At 59.3% G+C, this 21,375-nt stretch overlaps 3 protein-coding genes and 2 long non-coding RNA genes across 8 annotated transcripts in view; 2 read left to right on the forward strand and 3 right to left on the reverse strand.

The window, feature by feature from the left end:
* LOC129734201 (uncharacterized) overlaps window positions 1–5,676 on the reverse strand; it is a 6,237-nt gene extending 561 nt beyond the window's left edge. The window contains exons 1-5 of one of the 3 annotated variants that reach the window (XR_008729845.1): window positions 5,283–5,676; window positions 4,474–4,540; window positions 3,352–3,615; window positions 1,669–1,771; window positions 819–939 (exon numbers count right to left, since the gene is read on the reverse strand). This is a non-coding gene — a long non-coding RNA (uncharacterized LOC129734201). Of the gene's footprint in view, window positions 1–818; window positions 945–1,668; window positions 1,772–3,351; window positions 3,616–4,473; window positions 4,541–5,282 lie in introns of all 3 variants that reach the window. The other 2 variants (XR_008729844.1, XR_008729843.1) reach the window with 2 other exon arrangements.
* A 1,088-nt stretch (window positions 5,677–6,764) lies between these two features.
* DAZAP2 (DAZ associated protein 2) lies at window positions 6,765–10,915 on the forward strand. Its single transcript, XM_055696464.1, has 4 exons — window positions 6,765–6,883; window positions 7,949–8,070; window positions 8,484–8,726; window positions 9,594–10,915. The coding sequence occupies exons 1-4, from the start codon at window positions 6,871–6,873 to the stop codon at window positions 9,720–9,722; spliced, it is 507 nt and encodes a 168-aa protein (XP_055552439.1). The 5' UTR covers window positions 6,765–6,870; the 3' UTR covers window positions 9,723–10,915.
* A 531-nt stretch (window positions 10,916–11,446) lies between these two features.
* On the reverse strand, window positions 11,447–14,192 carry SMAGP (small cell adhesion glycoprotein). Of its 2 annotated transcripts, XM_027811201.2 has the most exons (3): window positions 12,171–14,192; window positions 11,964–12,041; window positions 11,447–11,881 (listed from the first exon to the last, which is right to left on the reverse strand). In XM_027811201.2, exons 1-3 carry the CDS (start codon window positions 12,196–12,198, stop codon window positions 11,709–11,711), a joined length of 279 nt encoding a protein of 92 aa, XP_027667002.1. In that variant the 5' UTR covers window positions 12,199–14,192; the 3' UTR covers window positions 11,447–11,708. The 2 variants fall into 2 exon arrangements, with proteins under 2 accessions (XP_027667002.1, XP_055552440.1); XM_055696465.1 differs by having other exon boundaries at window positions 11,964–14,156.
* On the forward strand, window positions 13,950–14,642 carry LOC129734204 (uncharacterized). The gene is made up of 2 exons (XR_008729848.1): window positions 13,950–14,029; window positions 14,145–14,642. It is a non-coding gene; the product is annotated as an uncharacterized LOC129734204 (long non-coding RNA).
* Window positions 14,643–15,758: 1,116 nt separating this feature from the next.
* Window positions 15,759–21,265, reverse strand: BIN2 (bridging integrator 2). The gene is made up of 11 exons (XM_055696447.1): window positions 21,114–21,265; window positions 19,963–20,043; window positions 19,765–19,819; window positions 19,155–19,249; window positions 18,885–18,980; window positions 18,707–18,814; window positions 18,536–18,621; window positions 17,648–17,723; window positions 17,323–17,405; window positions 16,324–17,074; window positions 15,759–15,958 (listed from the first exon to the last, which is right to left on the reverse strand). Exons 1-11 carry the CDS (start codon window positions 21,189–21,191, stop codon window positions 15,857–15,859), a joined length of 1,611 nt encoding a protein of 536 aa, XP_055552422.1. The 5' UTR covers window positions 21,192–21,265; the 3' UTR covers window positions 15,759–15,856.
* Between the last annotated feature and the right edge of the window lie 110 nt (window positions 21,266–21,375).

Raw genomic sequence — 21,375 nt, forward strand, 5'->3', positions numbered from 1 at the left:
AAAACCCGAAGCCCCCCCCCAGCCCCATTCCCAGCAGCAGCCCCCCAGCTTTGGGGTCACCCTTTGCAGACCCCAAGCAGCTGCGCCCCCAGTTTGCCGCAGTAGGTGCTGGGGGGAGCCCCTGGCTCTGCACCCCACAAGATCACCCCTGGAGAAGCCTTCCTGACCCCAGCTCCGAGCCGGCTCATCAAAACCCTAATACAGCATTTCATCATCATAAATTAATACATTAATCATCACATTAACGTGAACCACCCCGGGGCAGCACAAGGGATTCAATTTGTTCCCCTTTACCCCCCTCCCCGTTATCCACTTTCCTCCGGGGCTGCAGCTTAAGACAGAGCCCCGGTGCCCAACCCGCTACCTGCCCGGGCTGGGGGCTTTTCCTGAAGTGCTCAAACCATCCCCAAAAACCATCCCAAAACCCATCCCGAGTCTTTAACGCGGGAGCTGGAGGCAGGGGCCTGGGCGGGGAGCAGCGCCCGGGGAAGCCACAGTAATAATTCAAGACGCTCCATCTTCCCGGCATAGCATTAGCTCCAGATCCAGCCTCCCAGCATAATATGCAGGAGGCTGAGCTCCGCACGCCAGCCGGCATCCCAGTCCCGCACCGGGGTCTCATCCGAGCCTGGGGGGCTGCACGGCCCTGGGGTGAGTGGAGCCACAGGCTCCTGCCCTCCTTCGGGCTCAAATCTGGGGGGCCGTTGACCCCACACCTCGAAAATTCGGTTTATTCTGCTCCCTCACCAGCACATCCAGGACCTCGGGACCCCCGCGGGGTGCCAAAAATGAGGCTGCACGTAGCTGCTGGCACCCACCTCGCCCCCAGCGGCGCCTTCCTGCAGGGATAACGGGGATAACCGGGATAACGGCTGCCCACAACTCCGGCTGGCTCACCCACGGTGCAAAGTTTGAGCGTCAAGCTGGCAGGCGGCAGGGCTGCTCTAGTGGAGGGGGGGCAAGCAAGAAACAGACCATAATAGTTCACGAGATGAGGATGGGATTGCTTCTGGGTGTCTCCGAGAGGGGAGAACCTACCAGAGCCTCTCTGAACCCTGTCGGTAATTTTAATTTCCAGGAGCGATCACACAGACTTGTGCGAGAAATGCCGCTCATGAATCAGTCCCGGGGATCTGTCTGTCAGCTCGGAGGGACTTTTTTTTGTGGATTAGGCGAAGGAATGAGGAAATCAGCACCATAAAGGCAACTCAGGTGCAACTTTAACCTTGTCAATACGTAATTAAAAGGAGGAAGAAACTATTTCTGTAATTGCAAAGCTCATTAGAAGCACAGGTGCAATTCTGCAGCTTTTCAGGCCAACTTACAGACCAATTATAGCTTGTTTGGAATCATTAAAAAGAAAGGAAGCGGAGCATATTATTATCTTGCATTCTGTGGTCTTTTACAATTTTAAAATTGTAACTTCCTTCTTATCTCCTGGCAGGAAAAAAAAGAGAGCCGGGGGGGGGGGGGGGGGGGGGGGGCGGCAAGGGACAAAAACTCTACCGTGACATCTCAGTTATTGGCACTTCTTAAAAACAAGCACGGCTTGATAAAGCCAAATTATTTTTACTTCTTTTCCCATCCCTGTTAGCTGGAAAGAACTGCACCACCCATCTTTGTGGCAAAAGCTCATGGATTAATTGAAATCCTTGCCTCACAACACACCTCTTTCAGAGTTCATGATGAGATATTCACAACCTGCTCCCACAGCGCTCTTCCCATCAGCCGTGAGTGAATATATACATTAGCAGGGATGTAACTGGCATCCCTGTGAAAAAAAAAAAAAAACCACAAACCCAAAACCCAACAAACCAACAATTAAGAAGTGCAAATACCACGTGAGGTTCTTCTAAATCCATCCCACGTCCTCTCCTGCCTGCACAGAAAGGTTTCTTGACTTAACGTCACTTAGACTAGCCTAGCCGCTGCGTCCCAACTTAATATGATAATATTCAGTGCCGATTAGCACCGACTGCCGCAGCCCGCGCTCTGATTCAACAGGAATTAAGCCAGTGCTTAACGCCTGGCAGGGGTTAACGCTGAGGCACGAATATTAACAAATATGCAGCCAGCGCTGACCACATTTTCATTAATAATCGAATTAGAGATGTTAAAGCATCTTTGCCCGAGTACAGCTGTTATTGGAGACTGCAGCGCAATTCTGCTGAGAGCCTGGTTTGCATATGCTGTACTGTGATTATGAATATTTAAATACTTCCATCTAGTTGAATTTCAGCCTCATTTACATACATTGGCATACTGGTTAATATAATGCATATGGGGAAAAGGGTGCACTGTGCATTTTTAATTTTTCTTGAAGAGGAATTGATTTTATGAGTGCTGAAAAGCTTTTTTTTTTTTCTTCAGGAAAATAGCTTATTTGGAAGGGGAGGGGGATTTTAATTAACTGTTTGACAGGAATAGCTGGCAAAACTAAAATGCTGACTGCAAGAATGTGTCCTTTGTTCCAGAGCTTGCTCTGCCGATGAGAACTCTTTGGTAGGTGACCAAATTAATATTGCAGCTTTCTTGTCCACGCTTCTTTTTGCTGACTTGGCTGCTCTAATCACACGCAGCGACGGGTCAGAGGAGGGTTTGCACCTGACCCTGTGGTTCCTGGCACATCTGATTTGCTACAGAAAGGTTTCCAGCCCTGCAAGGAACATATATGCCACAAACCAGCTTATTCCAGCTGTTTCAAGAACTTAAATGGCTGAAAGTGCCCCAAAAAGCAAGCCAGGACTTTATTTTGGCTTCCATGCTGCAAAGCAACTCCGGTGGCTCACAAACTTCCCTGAACCTGAGCTTAAGTACGTGCTGTGTAAAGGCTGCACGGAGATTTAACACTGGTTTTGTTGGTGCTGCGATAGAACCAGCCTGGCTTTTCCCCTTTCAAGCTGCAAACAGGCTTTAAAATTTCTGTGGGATTTTTCAGGCCACTCTGTAGCACCGGGTGTGAAATCCCATTCTGGCAAAGCCAACGACGGAACTGCCTGTTTTGGTGGTGGGGAGAAGGAAGGAGACTGTTTTCCCTAGGTGGAAGGTATCAATCCAGTCATTAACAACTGCTTACTCATTACTTTTATGTAATTGATTATAGCCCTACACCCACAGGGTGCTCACTGCCTCAAAGTGCCTCTCGATGGTGATTACTCACATGAGTAAAGTTTCACCAACACGTCCCTGCTTGCAAGACCAGCGCTATCAGCTGAATTTTTACCGCTACTTTATTTTTGCTACATTAAGTAGCAAAGAATGGGTATAATCCTGGCCAGCTCCGCTTCTGGTCAGGGTTAAATAACTCCGTCTTGTATGAATAAGGACTTGCAGCGTGGGCCCTTCACTCACCCGAGAACGCAGGCTCTGCCGTTGACGCTTTTATCTGGTTTGTGTGTCACCGGGCTCTTTGCAGACCGTCCCCCTTTTGCCTTTCAGAAGCGCCCAGCGTGAGAAGCAAAGTCCGCTGGCGCCCAGCCAGGCGTCCAGAAACTGCCTCCACTTTTCCAGGTTTCCATTTTGGGGGGCCGCAAGATGACACGTGAGCCGATTTTTCAGAGCTTTTGACGTTCACTGGAGGGTGGTTTTTTTTCAATCACGGGGTCCCAAGAGGCCCTTAAAGGAGGTAATCAGCAATAAAAATACAAATAAAAACAGTCCCAAGGGATTTGAAAGCAGGTGCCTTCTGGAGAGCCTGGCTCCACTGCATGGAAACACTTTCTGCTCGCCTTTGCCGCCTCACAGAGCGTTTCCACTCTTCCTTTGCTCTTCCTTTACAAGGAAGTTTTCTGTGTAACGATAACAGCAGAGTGGAAAAAGTGGGAAAAGGGCCGTTTGTTAGAACAAACCAGGGTCTGAAGCCAGGTGGTGTTGAACAGGCTTAACCCCGAGCAGTGCCGGCAAGCTCCAGGGCTTTGCAGGTTGGGGTTTGTGAAGAATCAGGGTCACCGCCTCAGACACCACCTTCCCCCCCCGGGAGGTGCATCCCCGCTTTTCTTACTGTCACCACACTTTACACCCTACCTCACTCCACATCTCTGTGGGCAGACTCCCACCCATCTTCTCTCCCACTTTAAAGGGTAAATATTTTTTTTTTAATGGTTCCTGTGCAGCAAGGTGAAGAACATTTTCTAGGCATGAATTATTGATGAAGCCCTCCCAGGCACACCAGCCAACGTGCATATTCATCAGGCAGCCGGTACATTATTCATGAGAAGTTCACTTAAATAGGGAAGAGAACAATGATACTGTTGATTGAGATGCCTGAAAATGAGCTTGAAAGAGTTGTACCCTCAAACTCTGGCCAAAATGCAGCCAGAAAGTTTATCAAAATCACATGCACAAAAAAAAAGGGGGGAGGGGGGGTTTTACGTTGTAAGGGGGAACCTTTATTGTGCTCTTTTCAGTGCCATACATATACATTATTTTTTTTAAACATGACTTTACGGATAGAACCACCGGACTGCATCATACCTTTAGGCACAGCTCCGGACCTCCAACTGCACCTTCTGCCAGCAGATAGAGCTGCAGCGGGTGACACCTGCAACAGATTTTTATAACAGTATTTAAGGCCCCGTAACTCACCCCAAATTCATTTAAGACTGTCAGGAGAAGCCTCACGCTCCTCCTTGAACCCCACAATGTTTTTAAGCAGCCGTAGACACCCCAGCTTTGTTGAACAGGGCTGGTGTAAGAGTGGGGAGCACCTGCTCTTGCAAACACAGACTTGCCTAATATTTGTATAAATACGAGGCAAAAAAGCACTTGAATCAAAGAGGAGGTTTTATTTCCCTCAATCTCTCCTGTGCTGCTGGATGAAGGGAAACTGGGGGTGGGGGGGTGGGTAAGGGGGAGAACAACCCCGAGAAATGCAGGCACCTGCCAGCATCTTCAGCTTCTTCGCTGTGTTTTGGCCACACTTAATGGAAAGGGGAAACCACGGTCACTTCCCAAAGGAATTGGTTCCTTACGCACCCCATGTTGGGGGAGACCCCACTGAAGGCAACCGGTCCCACTGTGGGATGCTGCCCCCCAAAAGGAGGGTCTCCAGGGGCTCCCTGCTGCAGGGAGGCAGAAAACGGGGTCCTGTGGAAGACCCTGGGAAGGACTTGGGGCTTTACCAACCACCGCAAAGACACGGTTTAGAATAACCAACATCACCCGGAGCTCAAGCTGCAGTCACCAACTGTTGGCGCAGCCACCGTGCTAACGAGCCGCTCCGCCTGCTGATGCCTCACACAGTCCTTAAGGCTTAATTAAGCTTAACAATATTTGGAGGTTACCAACCATTTCCACTGATCTTTTATTCACGAGCTCAGAGGCAGCTTCTTTCGCTGGGTGCTGTCGGGAGGAAGCAGGGGAAGAGCCGGGGGGGCTGCCCTGCCCACCAGTTTGCCCAGTGCTGGCCCAGGCCCTGGAAAGGAAACCCAGCTGGGCTGGGTCCTGCTGGGGGCTGGGGCACCCCACGTTGCCCCTAGCCCACGCTGGGGGCCCCCCACCTCACCTGTGGGGTGGATGGGTGGCACCCCCCTCCCCCTGGACCCTGCTTATGGTCCCCCCCCAATGCTGATGCCTGCATGGGCACCCCCCGAGCCCTGCCCAGGCCCCCCCTCAGGTCTAGCCGCTACTTTAGGGCTGGGGAGAGCAGCGGGGGTCCCAGTGGGAGCCCACTTAGAGGCCCCCTCACCCCTGGGGGTCCCCCCACTGCACTGGGCCCTACCCAGAGACACCACCCCCCCCCCCGAGGTACCGCTTAAGGCTCCCCTCACCCCTGGGGCCTCCCCACTAGTGCAGGCCCTGACTACCCACCCCCCTACCCCCCAGACCCTGCTTAGAGCCCCCCACTTTACCCTGAGACCTACCTAAAGGTCCCACGCAGGCCTTCAGACCCCCACCACCTCAGCTCTAGGAGCCACCTGCCACCCCCACCCCCCCAGCCCCACTTAGTGCCCCCCATCACCCCACAGCCCTGCCTGCTCCCCACTCCTGCCTGGGGACCCCCCCTCCACTCTAGACCCCCCCCCAGGCCCTGCTTAGGGCCCCTCCTTCACACTGAGGCCTACCTAAAGGTCCCACCCAGGCCTTGCTTGAGGCCCCCCCACTTCAGCTCTAGGGACCACCTACCCCCCATCCCCACCTGTCATTCCCCGCCCCCAAGGCCCTGCTTTGGGCCCCCCATCACCCCACAGCCCTGCCTGCTCCCCACTCCTGCCTGGGGACCCCCCCTCCACTCTAGACCCCCCCAGACCCTGCTTAGGGCCCCTCCTTCACCCTGAGGCCTACCTAAAGGTCCCACCCAGGCCTTCAGACCCCCACCACCTCAGCTCTAGGGGCCACCTGCCACCCCCACCCCCCCAGCCCCACTTAGGGCCCCCCATCACCCCACAGCCCTGCCTGCTCCCCACTCCTGCCTGGGGACCCCCACTCCAAATTAGATCCCCCCAGACCCTGCTTAGGGCCCCTCCTTCACCCTGAGGCCTACCTAAAGGTCCCACCCAGGCCTTCAGACCCCCACCACCTCAGCTCTAGGGGCCACCTGCACCCCCCCGCCTGAGACCCACCTCCCACGCCCCTACTCCAGCCCTACCCCAAGATCTACCTGAGCCCCCACACCCCCCAAGCGCCACCCCTTCCCCTCGCACGGCCCCTTTAAGAGCGCGCAGCCCCGCCCCCAGGGCGTGATGACGTCAGGACGCAGCCTGCGCGCGGCTGCCGCTTCCTGCCCCCCTCCCCTCGGCCCCGCCCAGCGGCCCCCCCGCCCCCCCCCCCCTCCCCCCCCCCCCCCCCGCAGCGCCGCGGTGACACCGAGCAGGAAGCGCGCGGGGCGCGGGCAGAGCGGGAGCCGCCGCCGCCGGAGCCAGCGCCGCCGCCATGAACGGCAAAGGCAAGGCCGGGGGCGCGTCCCCCCCCGCGTCCCCCCGGCTGCAACCGACAGCCAACACCGCCCCCCTCCCCGCCCCCCCCCCCCCAGACCCCCTGGCCCCGGGACGCGGCGCCTTTAAGGGCGGCGCCGCAGCGCGTGACCGCGCGGGGCCGGGCGGCCAATGGGAGCGGGGCGGGGGGGCGGGAGCGCGGGTCGCCATGGAGCCGCGCGCCTCGGCCAGGCCTTTAACCCTGGGAGTGCCGGGCGGGGGGAGGGGCGGGACCCCCGCGCGTCAGGTGAGGGGTCCCCACGCCGTGCGGGGGGGCGAGGTGGGGGACAGACACCCCCCCCTCCCCCTCCCCGCTGACGTGGGGGATCCTGCGGGTGACGTAAGGGGGACCCCGTTAGATGGGGGGGGCGCTGAGATGGGGAGACACCCCCGCCCCCACTGCTGACGTAGGATCCCCCAGAGGACGTAAGGGGGACCCCGTTAGTTGGGGGAGGGCGCTGCGATGGGAGAGACCCCCCTGCTGACGTAGGGGATCCCCCAGGTGACGTCAGAAGGCAAGGTGCAGGAGACCCCCTGGGTGACGTAATGGAAGGGCCCCCCCCCCCCCCCCCCGGGTGATGCAATGGGGGGGCTGTGGGGAGCCCCTACCCCGCGGGGGGGGTCTCTCGGGTGCCATGAGGGGGCTCGGGGGGTGGGGGGAGGTTGGAGTGAGTGAGACACCTTTGTAACGGGGGGGGGAGGGGGGCAGCTGGGTCAGGGGGACCCCCCAGGGGACAACGTGTGTGTGTGGGGTGCAGCTGAGGGGGTTGAGACCCCCTGAAAGGTCCAGGATGGGGGGGGGCACCCAGGGGGGGCTGCCGTGGCTTAATGGGCTGCATCCTGGCAGCAGAGGGGGGTTTCCCTGGAAGGGGGTACTCCAGGGGTGGGGGGTTACCCCAGGATGGGGGAGGGAGCAGGGTAGGGGACACCCATGGGCGGCTGCCATGATAATTAACAAACGGGACTTTCCAAAGACTTAAGAATAATCAAAACTGACTGGTCGGCGGCTTCGGGCTGAACTTTCCTCCTTCCCGCAGGACAATACCCCACGCCGCCGTCCTTCCCGGTACAGCCGCCTGCCACCCCCCCGGTGTACCCCCAGACCGTGCCGCTCCCGCAGCCGCCGCCCTACACGGACGCCCCTCCGGCTTACTCCGAGGTGGGATGCTCCTCCAAAAGCTTTCTTTCCTTCTGAGACCCCCTCCTAAATTACAAAAAACCAAGTCATCGCTCCGTAACTTCTTTTTTCTTCTTGTTGCCCGGGGGACTCGCTCACCGCGTGTATCAGCGGTGGGCACCCAGCATCCTGGTGGGAGATGGGAACTATCCGGTGCCGAACCTTCGGAGCCACGCCTGGCGTTAAGACAATAAATTTCGCTCATCTCTAGCTACAAATAATACGGATAATTATCTCTTAGATGGCTTCGTGCAGCCAGTGGGCAAAAATGACCCTCGTGCAAGGAGGAGGGTGACAGTGGATGGGACAGTGATGCTGAGCGCAAAGAACAAGTCGCTCAGGTTCCTTGCATGGCTTTTATTTTATTTTTGTCTTTTTTTTTTTTACCCCACCAGCTTTACCGCCCCAGCTTCGTGCCGCTGGGGGCTGCCACTGTGCCCACCATGTCTGCGGCGTACCCGGGCGCTTCTGTCTTCCTGCCCGTGGCCCAGTCCGTGGCCGTGGGTCCCATCGGCTCCTCGGTCCCGATGGCGTATTACCCCGTGGGACCCATGTACCCTCCTGGTTCAACGGTCCTTGTGGAAGGTGGCTTTGATGCTGGGGCGAGGTTTGGGGCTGGCGGAACACCCAGCATCCCAGTAAGTACCAACGTACCCCCCAAACCCCGCGTGCTTCGGCGTTGGAGGGTTGCAGGCGGTAGCCGGGGAGAAATGTCCTTTTATTTTCTGAGAAAAAACGTGTTTCTTACCCCATCCCTCATCGGGGAGAAGGGTGGGCTCCTGCTTTCCATCTCTGGCCAACCTGTGGTTCTCCAGCGGTTCTGACGCACAGCAAAACCCTTCTGTGGCCAGTACTAGCCCCAGTTTGGCTTGGGGGTCATGGTATAACGTGCGTCGGAGGGAGGCACCTGATTTTCCCTGCCCCCAAACACTGAGCTGGCCTCTCCCTGTGCGGGAGGTTCCTGCTTCCCTGGACTTTCCCCCCGTCGCTCCTGGCCACGTGAAGTTCTTGTTCTACAGCCCACGGGCTCCTCTGCGCAGGCAAAAAGCCCCGCAGGAGCTCTCCGAGGCGAGAGGGCAGCACATGGCTGAGCGTCTCACATCGGCTCCGGGGCTCCGTCACCCTGTCAAGTGACGGGGACACACGGATGGGGGGGTTTGGGGTCCCAGCAGTGAGCGATGGGGAGGTTTTGGGGTCCCGGCAGCGAGCGATGGGGATGCGGATGGGGAGGTTTTGGGGTCCCGGCAACGAGCGATGGGGATGCGGATGGGGAGGTTTTGGGGTCCTGGCAGCGAGCGATGGGGACGCGGATGGGGAGGTTTTGGGGTCCCGGCAGCGAGCGATGGGGACGCGGATGGGGAGGTTTTGGGGGTCCCGGCAGCGAGCGATGGGGACGCGGATGGGGAGGTTTTGGTGGTCCCAGCAGCCCGCAGCGGCGGCGTGTCAGCTCCTGCCGTGGCACTGGGCTCAGCTGTCCTCCCGCCTCCCCCTTCTCTGTTTTGCAGCCCCCCCCACCCGGCTGCCCCCCCAACGCCGCCCAGCTGGCCGTCATGCAGGGAGCCAACGTCCTGGTGACGCAACGGAAGGGCAACTTCTTCCTGGGAGGCTCAGACGGCGGCTACACTATCTGGTGAAGAAGGCAGGGGAAGGGGGGAGAGGGGGGGGGCTCCATTTGTGTAAGGAAAGACATCACATACTGTCAGCACTTCTCACGATGTAACTGCTTTAGTCCATATTAACCCGACGTCGCGGATGAGACACGCAGCGGTGAGGGGTCTCCCCGGGCTGGTGCCCGACCCTGCAGGCACCCGAAAACGAGCCAAGGGACGCTGGTGACGGTAGCGGCGCCGCTGTTTAAATGGGGGGGGATTAATTAATTCACAGTGTGAACGTGAGCTCGGCAGTCCTGCCTCTTCGTTTCACCGGAGTAACACCGCTGTGGGGAAGGCGAGGGAGCGGGGCCGGTGCCATGCCGGTACCGCTGGCCCCAGAGCCGTGACCCCCCAGGTTTCCCCCTCCCCAAAAGCAAAGGTGCTGGCTGGAAAAGCGAGGCAAAACTTGGGAGGGCACCGCCGCGCTTCCTTCGTCCTGACCTCGGGAGAGCGCATCCCTGGGAGCACCCCGTGCTCACGGTCACCCCCGTTTCCCTCTGGGAAGTTATGCGGCTGGCGTGTATCATGGGATTTTTTTTTATACACTCCAAGTAATCTTGGATTTCTTTGCACATTAGATCTAATCAAAGCCAGGCTTTGGTGCCAGAAACACAATGCAACTCATCTTTGAACCTTTCATTCGATGCTAACTAGGCTTTTAGAATGACGCTTAATAAACAAATGTCTTTTTTTCTTTTTTTTTTTTTTTTTTTTTTTTTGAAACTCAACCTGGTGTCTTGACACCAAAACTCCTTCAGGCTGTTGTTCAGAGGGGCTGGTCACCATCTGCCCGAGGGTGTGTAACAACTGTCAATCAACACACAAATTAGCTTGGGTCGTGGGTTTTCCGGACACGTACTTCAGAAATGACTTGGGTATAATGAAGTCTTCGTAGGGTTAAGAAGAATATTTCAGGGATCCTCAATGTTTTGGGTTTTGTTTTGTTTCTGTTTTCTGACGAAAAAATATCAGATTCAAATATATTTTATCTCGAGGTTTCAGTTTAATCTAAATCTGTGTCTTGTATATGTTGTGTTTAACCATCCGACTGACTGTTATGAAAACGTTCAGCATTACGTCTCTCTCTGTATACACTGTGGTGCACTTAACTTGTGGATTTTTTTATACTAAAAAAAAAAAAAAAGGTAGAATAAAGACTATTTTGAAAATTTGAACGAAGTAGCAGGTTTGCATCAGACCTCAAATAAAACCCCTTGGCTCCCGCCCACCGCAAGCCTTCGGGTTTCTTCACTTATTTCCTCTTTGCTGCTATTTTATGAACTTCCTCCTGTTTGGGCTGTTTCTTTTTTCCCCTCCGGGTTTGGTTTCAAGGAAGAGCTGCCCCTCGAGGGGGGACATCGAGCTGCTCCTCGCCTCATCTTTGTGCGGAGCAAAAGCGGAGGAAAGCCGGTGTCCCTGCCTGCCGGGTGAAGCAAACCTGCTCCGCGCCTCATCTCACAATGCCTCTCGGGGCAGGGATGAGCATCCCGGCTGACGGATGCCTCTCGGGGCAGGGATGAGCATCCCCACATCCGTAGGGTGCCATGGGGCTCCGAGTCGCACAATCCATCGGGCTGCGCTACGTGTGTGCTTAACCTTAGCGTAGGTAAGTTGGAGGCTAATTAACCCACCCCTAAATCATCAGCGGAATAACTTCATTGTGGTGTGAGATAAGGGAAGGGAAAACATGAGCGACTCTTGGAGCGTTTGGTCACGGGTCTGTATTAGGAAGCACCGAAGGGAGGAGGTGGGGGATGGGGGCAGCCAGAGCGTGGCTGTGCCGGCTCTGCCGCACTCCTTGCCCCAGCTCCGCAAAGCTCCGACACACACCTGTTGATTTTTCCTTTGATGGTTGGCTTAATAAATTAAGGAAAAAAAACAAAATGGGGGGAAAAAGCAGCTTGTAGATCCCCAACTCCAAGGAATTGAGCGACTGGGACCTGAGAGGTGGGTGCTGGAGCCGGCGGCTCAGATGAAATATTCTTCTTTCTCCTTGGCTGGAGCATCCTCCATCGGCAGCGCCACGTCGGGCTCCGCCACCGGCTGCTCGTAGGTGAGGTAGCTGCCTTTGTTTCTGTACAGGTAGACGATGATCACCACCAGCACCGTCAGCAGGGTGAGGAACACCAGCGTGATGACAACTGCCGGGGAGAGGAGCCGGGTTTAGCCGGTACTGAGCCGCCGCGCGGTGCCGGGGCTGGATGTGGCCCGGGGAGCCCCTACCTGCGATGAGTGCTGTGTTGGCGTCCTCGTGGAGCGGTGGGGTGTGAGCCTTCTTCAGGGCGGGGGTTGTCAGCTCCTCTTCAGCAAACAGGGAGAGTGGAGAAGGTGAGGCTGGTGCTGAGCCGGCTCTGAGCCCGGTTTGAGCCCAGCCGGGGCACACGGTGGCCACAGGCGAGGGCTCGCCGAGGGTCACGGTGCTGCGCTCACCTGCGCTCCGAGGGTGCTGAGCCTCCATCGCATCGGCTTCCTGCAGGCGAAGCTCTGGGCTCCTTCCGAACTACCAAAAAAAAAAAAAAAAAAAAGAATCAAAGTGATAAATTCCCCCGCAACCCCCCCGAAGGGTGCAGCCGCCAGCTAATTAAAGCAGAGCTGTGGCGCTAATTAAAGCGGAGATTTTATTGGGGCTGATGGGGAGGTTGCAGGTCACTCAAACTTCCAGAGCTTCCAACTGCCCGTGAATCCGCGTGGATGCTCCCGGCAGCATCCTGAGGGTGATGCCGCCGCTGCCGTTGATGCCGCCGCTGCTGTCACGTTTTCTCGTTTTCCCTGGAAAAAAGCAGCCCGAGGGGGGTGGGCAACCCCGGGAACCCCCCAAAAAACCGCGCTCTGCAATGGCTCCGGCACGAGTGACTCAGCGCCTCAGCGGGGACGTGGTGCCGCTAGATGTCAGGAGGAAAAAAAAAAAAAAGAAAGAAAAAAAAATTTTAAAAATAAATGTGGGAAATGACCCGCGGGAGCATGGCAGTGGGCCAGCACCGCGGAGCTGGGAGCCGTGCCGCGCAGCCGGGATGCATCTCACCAGGCTGGGGGATGCTAACCCCGACGTGACCTCCCAGATTTTGGCACCAGGATGAATTTCGGGGGGTCTGGCCCTGCCCCGGTGGCCCCCCGGTGCCCCCAGGACTCAAAACCTCCCCGACCGCAGTGGGGTTGGCTTTGCAGCGAGACTGGAGTGCGAACGCTCGTGGAGAGGTGGGATGTTGGGAAAACAGTTTCCCCCCTTCCCAGCGGCAGGGACAGAGGGGGGACCCCTCCCCACCCACCGGCACCCCGAATCGCTGGCCCTGTCCACACAGCAACTGGCACGAGCTGCCAGCTCGTTAAACCCGGCTTTGCATTAACACAGCTTTGCATTAAACATGGGTTTGCTTTAAACCCGGTTTTTGCTTTAAACCCACTTTTGCATTAAACATGATTTTGCTTTAAACCCAGCTTTGCATTAAACAGTTCTTGCTTCAAACCCAGCTTTGCTTTAAACATGATTTTTGCTTTAAACATGGGTTTTGCTTCAAGCCCAGCTTTGCATTAAACAGTTTTTGCTTCAAAACCCAGTTTAAACACTGGTTTTGCTTCAAACCCAACTTTGCATTAAACACGGGTTTGCTTTAAACATGATTTTTGCTTTAAACTCAGTTTTCTTTCAAACCCAGCTTTGCTTTAAACAGTTTTTGCTTTAAACCCAGCTCTGCTTTAAACGTGAGTTTTGCTTCAAACCCAGCTTTGCATTAAACATGATTTTTGCTTTAAACATGATTTTTGCTTTAAACATGATTTTTGCTTTAAACCCAGCCCTGCATTAAACCCAGTTTTTCGTTCAAATCCAGCTTTGCATTAAACCCTTTTTTTGCCCCAAACCCAGCTCTGCCGTGATGCCCACTGGGCAGCAATGCCGGGTGTCAGGGGGAGGGAGGGGGGGTGACACGTGTGGCAGGAGCTGAGCGGACCCATCTCCCCCCCAGGCAGCTTCAAAGCAAAAAACGGGTGAAAAGGCCCCAACCCCTCAAAACTGGGATTGAAGAGGAAAGAGGAAAAGGTGCCGCTCGGTGGGAAGGGAGTGGTGCCACCGGGAGCCTCGGGAAGCGTTGGGCATCGCTGGTGGGAAATACAAACTCGTGCTGTGCCCACAGCGCCTGCACGATCCTGGGACTCAGCAAAGGTTTAAACCAAATTTTCAATTTAAAGACTTGATTCAGCATCCAAACGCCGGTGACCGCGGAAGCAAAGCTTGGCACGTTGCATCCCGGGGAGGGATGCTCTGGCCAGGTACCCCCGGATGCTCCGGCCGCGTACCCCTGGATGCTCCACCCACGTACCCTTGGATGCTCCGCCTGGGTAACCCCGGATGCTCTGCCTGGGTACCCCTGGATGCTCCAGCTGTGTACCCCCGGATGCTCCAGCCAGGTACCCCTGGATGCTCCACCCGTGTACCCTCGGATGCTCCAGCTGGGTACCCCCGGATGCTCCAGCCAGGTACCCCTGGATGCTCCACCCGTGTACCCTTGGATGCTCTAGCTGGGTACCCCCGGATGCTCCAGCCAGGTACCCCTGGATGCTCCACCCGTGTACCCTCGGATGCTCCAGCTGGGTACCCCCGGATGCTCCAGCCGGGTACCCCTGGATGCTCCGCCCGGGTACCCCCTCGCTGCTTCTCCATCATGGGAGGCAACTCACCAAAACCAACAGGGAATTTGCCCCGTGCCCCATGCCGTGGAAAACTACGGGATATTCCGCAGGGCCAGGGTTACCTTGGTGGGCCGGGATCCAGCCGAGCTCCGAGCCTCCGGGCATCCAGCGGCTGCGCTGGGGGGCTGGCAGGGGGTGAGTCACTTCCCCAGTGCGCGGGATCCATCCGGATCACCATGTGTTTTTTAAAGTGACGCAGGGGTTGTGAAAAAACCACCCACCCATCATCTTCCTCATTCCTGCTCCCAGGCCAAGTCGCTCAAGAGCTGTTCCCACACGGAGCCCTCCCCGCCCCCCGGGGCGCAGGCGGCTGCTGGGGATGCTCGGCGGTGCCTTCATGGCCCCCCAGTCCCAGTCCCAGTCCCAATCCCAGTTCCTGTGCCCATTCCCAGGGGATGGAGGATGGGTTGAGCAAACCGGCCCTGCCGCCCGCTCGTCCCCATTTCTCCTCCGTCACCCCAGGTCCCCCCGGAGCGTTTGCTCTCCCCTGCCCCCTGCTCAGCTTTCCCGATGGATTTTCCTCCTTCTGCCTCTCGCTGCAGGACGATCCGGACTTTTCCCTTCCCACCCACCTGGAACCCAGCTGGGAAACACCCGGCTGAGGACCCGCATTCCGGCTTCTCCCCGAAACCCGCCGCGCTTGGGCATCTCCCACCGCACAACTCCGTTACCTCTGGGTGCAAATCCCACGCAGCCCAACCCCCGCCCCCCCCCCGCCGACCTCCCGGGAAAGGGCGGATTTTCCGGGGGTCCCCCAAGAGCCCCGTGTGTGTCTGTGTGTCCCCCCAGCTCCTACCTGCGCCCGCCGTGCCGGGGCTCACGGTGCCGGCACCATGTGCGGCTCCCAGTCTCGCCCAGGCGAAGGCGTTGCCTTTTTCCTGCCTCACCTTTCCAGTCCGGCTGCAACGGCGATAAAAATCCAGGAATTCCTTCCCCGGGATCCCTCCCCCGGGATCCCACCGGCTTGTGTGAAGCCAGCCCAGCACCGGGCACCAGCACGGCGACAGGCTTTTGCTTTGATATAAGGGAATTTTGCAGCGTGGCGTGGGGGTAAAATTGGGGTTTGTTTGGGGTTTTTTTGTCGGTTTTGTTTTTGTTTTTTTTTTTCCGCATGGCAGTGCATTTTCTGGGAGCTGGAGAAACCGGCTTGACACCTTCGCCCTGAGTCACGGCGGCGCTGGGTGCGTGGGGAGAAGGAGAACGGGACAAGTCCCTCCCACCCCTGGCGGGAGCCACCCATGGGTGAGGACCCCACTGCGCCCCCCGCAGCCCCCCCAGCCGGGGGGCTCTTGCAGGATGGAGCTTTGCCCCCCGCCAGCACCGTCGCCCCCCTCTCGCTGCTCTCTCAGCCTTTATTTCCAACAGGACGGGGGGTGGGATGTGCGGGACGGTTACACAAAGGGGATCTGGTGGCACCGCTGGGTGCCCGCTCACAGTGGGGTGAGGGTCTCGAGGGGGTCTTGGGGGGAGGTTGGTGCTGGGGGGGTGTCCTGGCTCACGTCCTGCTCCGGCGTCCCCTGGCAGCCTTGTTCCTGGGAGGCACACAGAGGTGGTGCTGAGCCGGGGGGGATGGAGACCGTGTGGTTCCATTCAATGGGACCCATGGAGGACTGAGTCTGGCTGGGGGGGCGCAGGGGGTCCCCGCGGTGCTGCTGCATCCGCCTCGGCTGGGGACCCCAGGGGGGACACCCACCCCCACCCCGTGCCGGGGGCCAGATCCAGCCCTATCTGCCAGCAGGGGAGCGGTGCACTGGGCTGGATTTATCCAAGGGGTGATGCCCCCCCAGCCCCACCAGGTGCCCCCCAACAAGCTGGGCACCCCCTTAACATCCCGGGGCAGGGATGCGGCCCCCACCATGGCATCTCCCCCTGCCCCCTGGCCCCAGAACTTTCTCACCTGTGCTTTGGCCACCTGCGGCTCGATGTCCATCACCTCCACGCTGCCCTCGCTGCCCTCGGAGTCGCTGTCCCCATCGGTGGCACTGCCGCGTGGGCACGGCTCCAGGCACACCGCTGCTGGACCGGGGACATCACCGGGGCTGACCGGGGCTGGGGGTGGTGACCCCCCCGGCTGTGCCTGCCCCCCGCCGTCGGTGGCCGTGCCATCTGGCTGATGGGGGTCCCCCACGGTGGCCGGGGCTTCGCTCGCCCCCACCTCAGCTCTTCCCGGCTCCGGTGGCGCGGTGCCGGCAGCCTGGGCAATGGCCTTGGATAAAATCAGCGACGCCAGGGAGGTGGCGATGGCCTCTGCCCCCCCAGGCGCCCCGCTGGCAGCCCCCGCCGGCCCCGCACCCCGGCTCTCGGTGCCCGTGGGGGACTTGGCATGTGGCCCCGCGGATGTCACCGGTGTCCCCGGCTCGTGGGACGGTGCTTCGGGGCTGGGGTCGGGCTCTGGGGGGTCCTCGCTGGAGATCGACGCCGTCTCCGATAGGGACCCACCGCTGGCGGGTGAAGCGGGGGGTGGGCCAGGGACGGTGACCCCCGGCTCCCCATTGGAGATGGCATCGGTGGCACCGTCACCCGCCGCAGGGGACTCTGCCATCGCCTCCTCTGCTTCCACCGCAGGCTCCCGGGCCAGTGCCCTCCCCGGGCAGGGGAACACGGGCGGGGGGCTCACCGGCGAGGAGATGACCAGCGACCGCCGATTGCTGTACGGGGGGGGACAGCGGGGGTTAAGCCCCCCACAGGCATCACCCTTGGGGACACATGGTGGTGGCCCCAGCTCCGGTGACGCTCCCCCAGCCAGCACCATCAGCAAACAGCCCCGGTTAATTAACTCAGCACCACCAAAGCACCCTCAGCCCAGCGGCGGGCGGCGCTTGCCCATCTGTAGGTCTGGGGGTCTGGGGGGGACAATTTGGCCACTGGAAGCCCCCCACGGCCCCCCACCCATTACCTGGGGACACCTTTGACGATGAAGACCTTGCTGGAGTGCTGCTTGTCCAGTGTGCTCATCACCTCGTAGAGGTCACGGTTGAGCTGCGAGGGGGGACATGGGGGGAGAAACGGGTCAGAAGGCCCCCCCAGTGCCACCAGAGGGGCCTCCCCAGTCCCACCATCACCCACCAGCACCCCAAACATCCCTGAGCTGCTCTCAATTATTAAATCAGCAGCGACGCTTGGAGGTGGATGGGGGGCGTTGGCGGGGGGCACCCAGCGATGGCTGCGAGGTGGGGGGGGGAGGGGAGGGGTGTTGTGGGGTGCTGCCTGGCCCCCCCCACCTTGCTCATCTCCTTGTAGAAGACGTCACGGAGGTTGGAGATGTTCTGGAAGATGGTCACGTAGCAGGCAATGCGGCTGGGGGGGGGAACACAGGGGCGGGGCTGGGGGGGGCTTGGGGGTGCTGAGCACCCCGCCGGTGAGCACCCACCCTCGGGGTCCCCTGGGCATGGGGATGGCGAATGACCCCTTGGCGGGGGGACAAGGTGGCCCTGGACATTTGTCCCCAGGGCCACTCCACTGTGGTGATGGTGCTGCCGCCTCCCAGCTGTCACAGCCGCGTGGCCAGTGTCCCTGGGGACCACCAGCCCCCCCTCCCCGCAGTGGCCTTTTGGGGGAAACCCCCACTTCTTCCCCGCCGGGGGGGGAGGGGCACCCACCCGCTGGCACCCGCGCCCAGCCCAAGGCCCAGGGCTCAGTGACCGGGTGTGGGGACCGTGATGTCCCCCAGCCCCACGATGTCCCTCAGCCCCCATAGCACCTCCCAGCCCCGTGACGTCCCCCAGCCTTCGTGGCACCCCACTCAGTGACTGGGTGTGGGGACCGTGATGTCCCCCAGCCCCACGATGCCCCCCAGCCCCCATGGCACCCTCCAGCCCCTGTGGCACCAGCCTTGCAATGCCCCCCAGCCCCCGTGATGCCCCCCAGACCCTGTGACGCCCCCAGCCCCGCAATGACCCCTGGCCCCGCGATGACCCCCAGACCCTGTGACACTCCCCAGCCCCACGATGCCCCCAGCCCCCATGACGCCCCCCCCATCCCCGCGATGACCCCCAGACCCTGTGACACCCCCCAGCCCCCATGACGCCCCCCAGCCCCACGATGCCCCCCAGCCCCTGTGACGCCCCCAGCCCCCGTGACACCCCCAGCCCCCGTGACGCCCCCAGTACCTGCCATACAGAACCGGCAGCTCCTCCCGCAGGTCCCTGTTCAGGTCTTCGAACACCGCCTGGGCTTTGTTAAACTCCTCCTCGGCCTGCGGGGAGGGAAGGGGGGGCCATGGCTTTGCCGCCAGGGCCGGGGGGGGCTGCCCCGGGCAGGGGTCCCGTGAGAAGCTGGACCTTGGCAATTTTCGCCTCGTCCTTCTTCTTGGCGCTTTGCAGAGCTTCCAGGTGGTGCCGGGCGCTGTCGTAGTCCACCAGCTTACGGCCCCGCTTGGCGATGCGCTCCTGGGGGGGGTGGTGAGCCAGAACCCAGCCCCCCAGCCCCATCACGTCCCTCCCATCCCCCAGTGGGTACCTTAAAGTCCCCAAACTGGGCCAGGTAGTTCTCCATCAGGCGCAAGGCTTGGTCGGCCAGCTTCGCCTCGTAGTCATCCCACAGGAGGTCATTGCTCTGCGGGGTGGAAAACGGGGGGGACAAGGATGGAACGCCTGGGTGTGTGTCCCCCCGCCGCCCCTCCGGCTGTACGTGCTGGGCTGCATCCCCAGGGACCCCCCCGCTGGGCTCACCGCCCCCCCCCAGGCTCAAAGGGGACCCGTGGGGACAGGGGGGGCGCTGGGGGCTCACAGCTGCGATGGCTTTCAGCTCCTCGTGGCCGTCCCAGGCGGGGCTGTAAATCTCCTGCAGCGTTTCGGCCACTTTCCGGGAGCTCTCGTGCATCACTGCGGCGTGGCCAGCGCACGCAGAAAGAGAATTGTTTATTTATTACTACATTGCATTATTTATCATTAAATAATTTTAATTATTTATTATCATCTTTTATTATGTATCATTATTTACCATTGATTATTCTTTACCGTCGATCGTCTGTTCTTTACCACTATTTATTCTTTATCGTCGATTGTCTGTCCTTTACCATCGATTATTTAATCTTTACCGTCGACTATTTAATCTTTACCGTCGACTATTTAATCTTTACCATCGATTGTCTATTCTTTACTATCGACTATTTAATCTTTACCGTCGATTGTCTGTCCTTTACCGTCGACTATTTAATCTTTACCATTGATCGTCTATCCTTTACCATCAATTCTTTAATCTTTACCATCAATCCTTTAATCTCTACCATCGATTATCTGGTCTCTATTATTTATTAACTACTATTCATTAACACTGGTAGGCAGACCGGGCTGCAGCCACCTGCCCCGGCAGCCCCCCGCGCCCCCCGGCTCCATACCTCTCACGGCACCCAGGAAACCCTTCAGCTCCTTGTAGAGTTTGTTTCCTTCGTTCTGCAAAGCACTGCGGTGAGGGCCGGGGGCTCGAGGCCGTTCCCGGGAGCCCACCAGGGACGGAGGTACCCCGGGGGGCAGCGGGGCCAGGGGATGGGGTGGGGGTGTCCCTGTGCCCCCCCTTCCCCGCGCCCCCCTGCAACCTGCTGCAGCTGGAAGTTGTAGGCGCTTTGCTCAAACTGCTCGTCTTTGGTTTCCACTGTTTTCCCCAATTTTTGCAAAACCTGGGATGGAGAGAGATGGAGCCGTGGGACCAGCCACTGGCCCTGGGCTCGGCGCTGCCCCCCGGGCGCTACCCTGGGTGGGGAGCAGGGCTGACCCCCACCGAGCCCCTCGCGGGGGGGCACCAAGGGGCCAGCAGGGGTTTGGATGGGGAATGCAAAAATTTGATGCCTCCCTGGCTGCTTTTATTTTTTTAGTGGAAAACGGTGACTTTTTGGGTGCTGACCCATCACGGCACCCTACGGAACCACAGGTGCAGCCTGTGCACCCCGAAGCACCCAGGTGGGGGGCTGTGGGGGCAGGGGGAGCCCTGGTGCTGGTGCTGCTGCTGCTGAGGATGAGGATGGGCTGAGGCTGAAGGCAGCTCCCGTGCCCCCTGGCAGGAGCACGGCGAGGCCAGGGCTGTGTCCGATGGAGCTTTGGGGTGTCCAGGAAGAGCGTGAACCCCCGGGAAGCGGCGGGGGCCTGGCCTGGGCTGATACGGCCATGCCGGAGCCCAAATTAGCACCGAGCCCCAGCCAGGAAACCCAAGGGCCCGTGGGTTTGGCGGGGTGGGGGGGGCTTTGCACGGCCCCCAAAATGGGAGCCACCGCTGGCTTTACAGGGCAAAGGGATGCCCCGGAGCCACCCCAAAACTGCCAAAATTGCCCCGTTTCTGCCCACTTCCGCAGCCCTTCCCCCTCGCTTCCTGTGCAGCAACGCTGGCGTCCCCGGGCCTGTCCCCATGCCGGGTCCCGCTGGGGACTGTCACCTCCAGCCAGCCCTGGGGACCCCGGGCCAGCAGCCCACCGGCCCCCCAGCACCTCCGGAAGGCGTTTTGGGTGGAAAAAGCCCATTTTTAGAGAATCCAGCGGCCACCAAAACACCGTGGAGCCTTGGGGGCCACGTCAACCCCAGCACCTTGGAGCGATGGGGACATCGACCCCGACGTGCCCAAATTAACACCCCGCGAGCACCCAGGGTGCCCAGCAGTGCTTGCTGTGCCACCCCCTCAGCCCTGCAGCAGGGAAAAAGGAGGGAATAAAATAAAAATCAAGGATTGGGGGGAGGGGGGGCTGGGCATCGCCCCTACCTTCTCCTGCGCCCGGCTGAAGTGTTTCTGGACCTGCTTGGCGAAGAGCCCGGCTCCACCGCCCCTGCCCTCTGCCATGGCTGCAGCCCGGCTCCGCTCACGGCCGCACGCTGCGGTTTGATGTTTTCGGTGGAGGAAGTTCGAGGCGAGGCAGCTGCCGGCATCCGCTGAGCACCCGGGCACCCCCACCGCGCCCTGCCCCCCCAAAGGCTCCCCCCTGCGCCCAGCGGCACGGGTGGGCCAAGGGGGTGACGAGAAACCA

The sequence above is a fragment of the Falco cherrug genome, chromosome 19 (assembly GCF_023634085.1).
Source record: "Falco cherrug isolate bFalChe1 chromosome 19, bFalChe1.pri, whole genome shotgun sequence".
NCBI lineage: Eukaryota > Metazoa > Chordata > Aves > Falconiformes > Falconidae > Falco > Falco cherrug.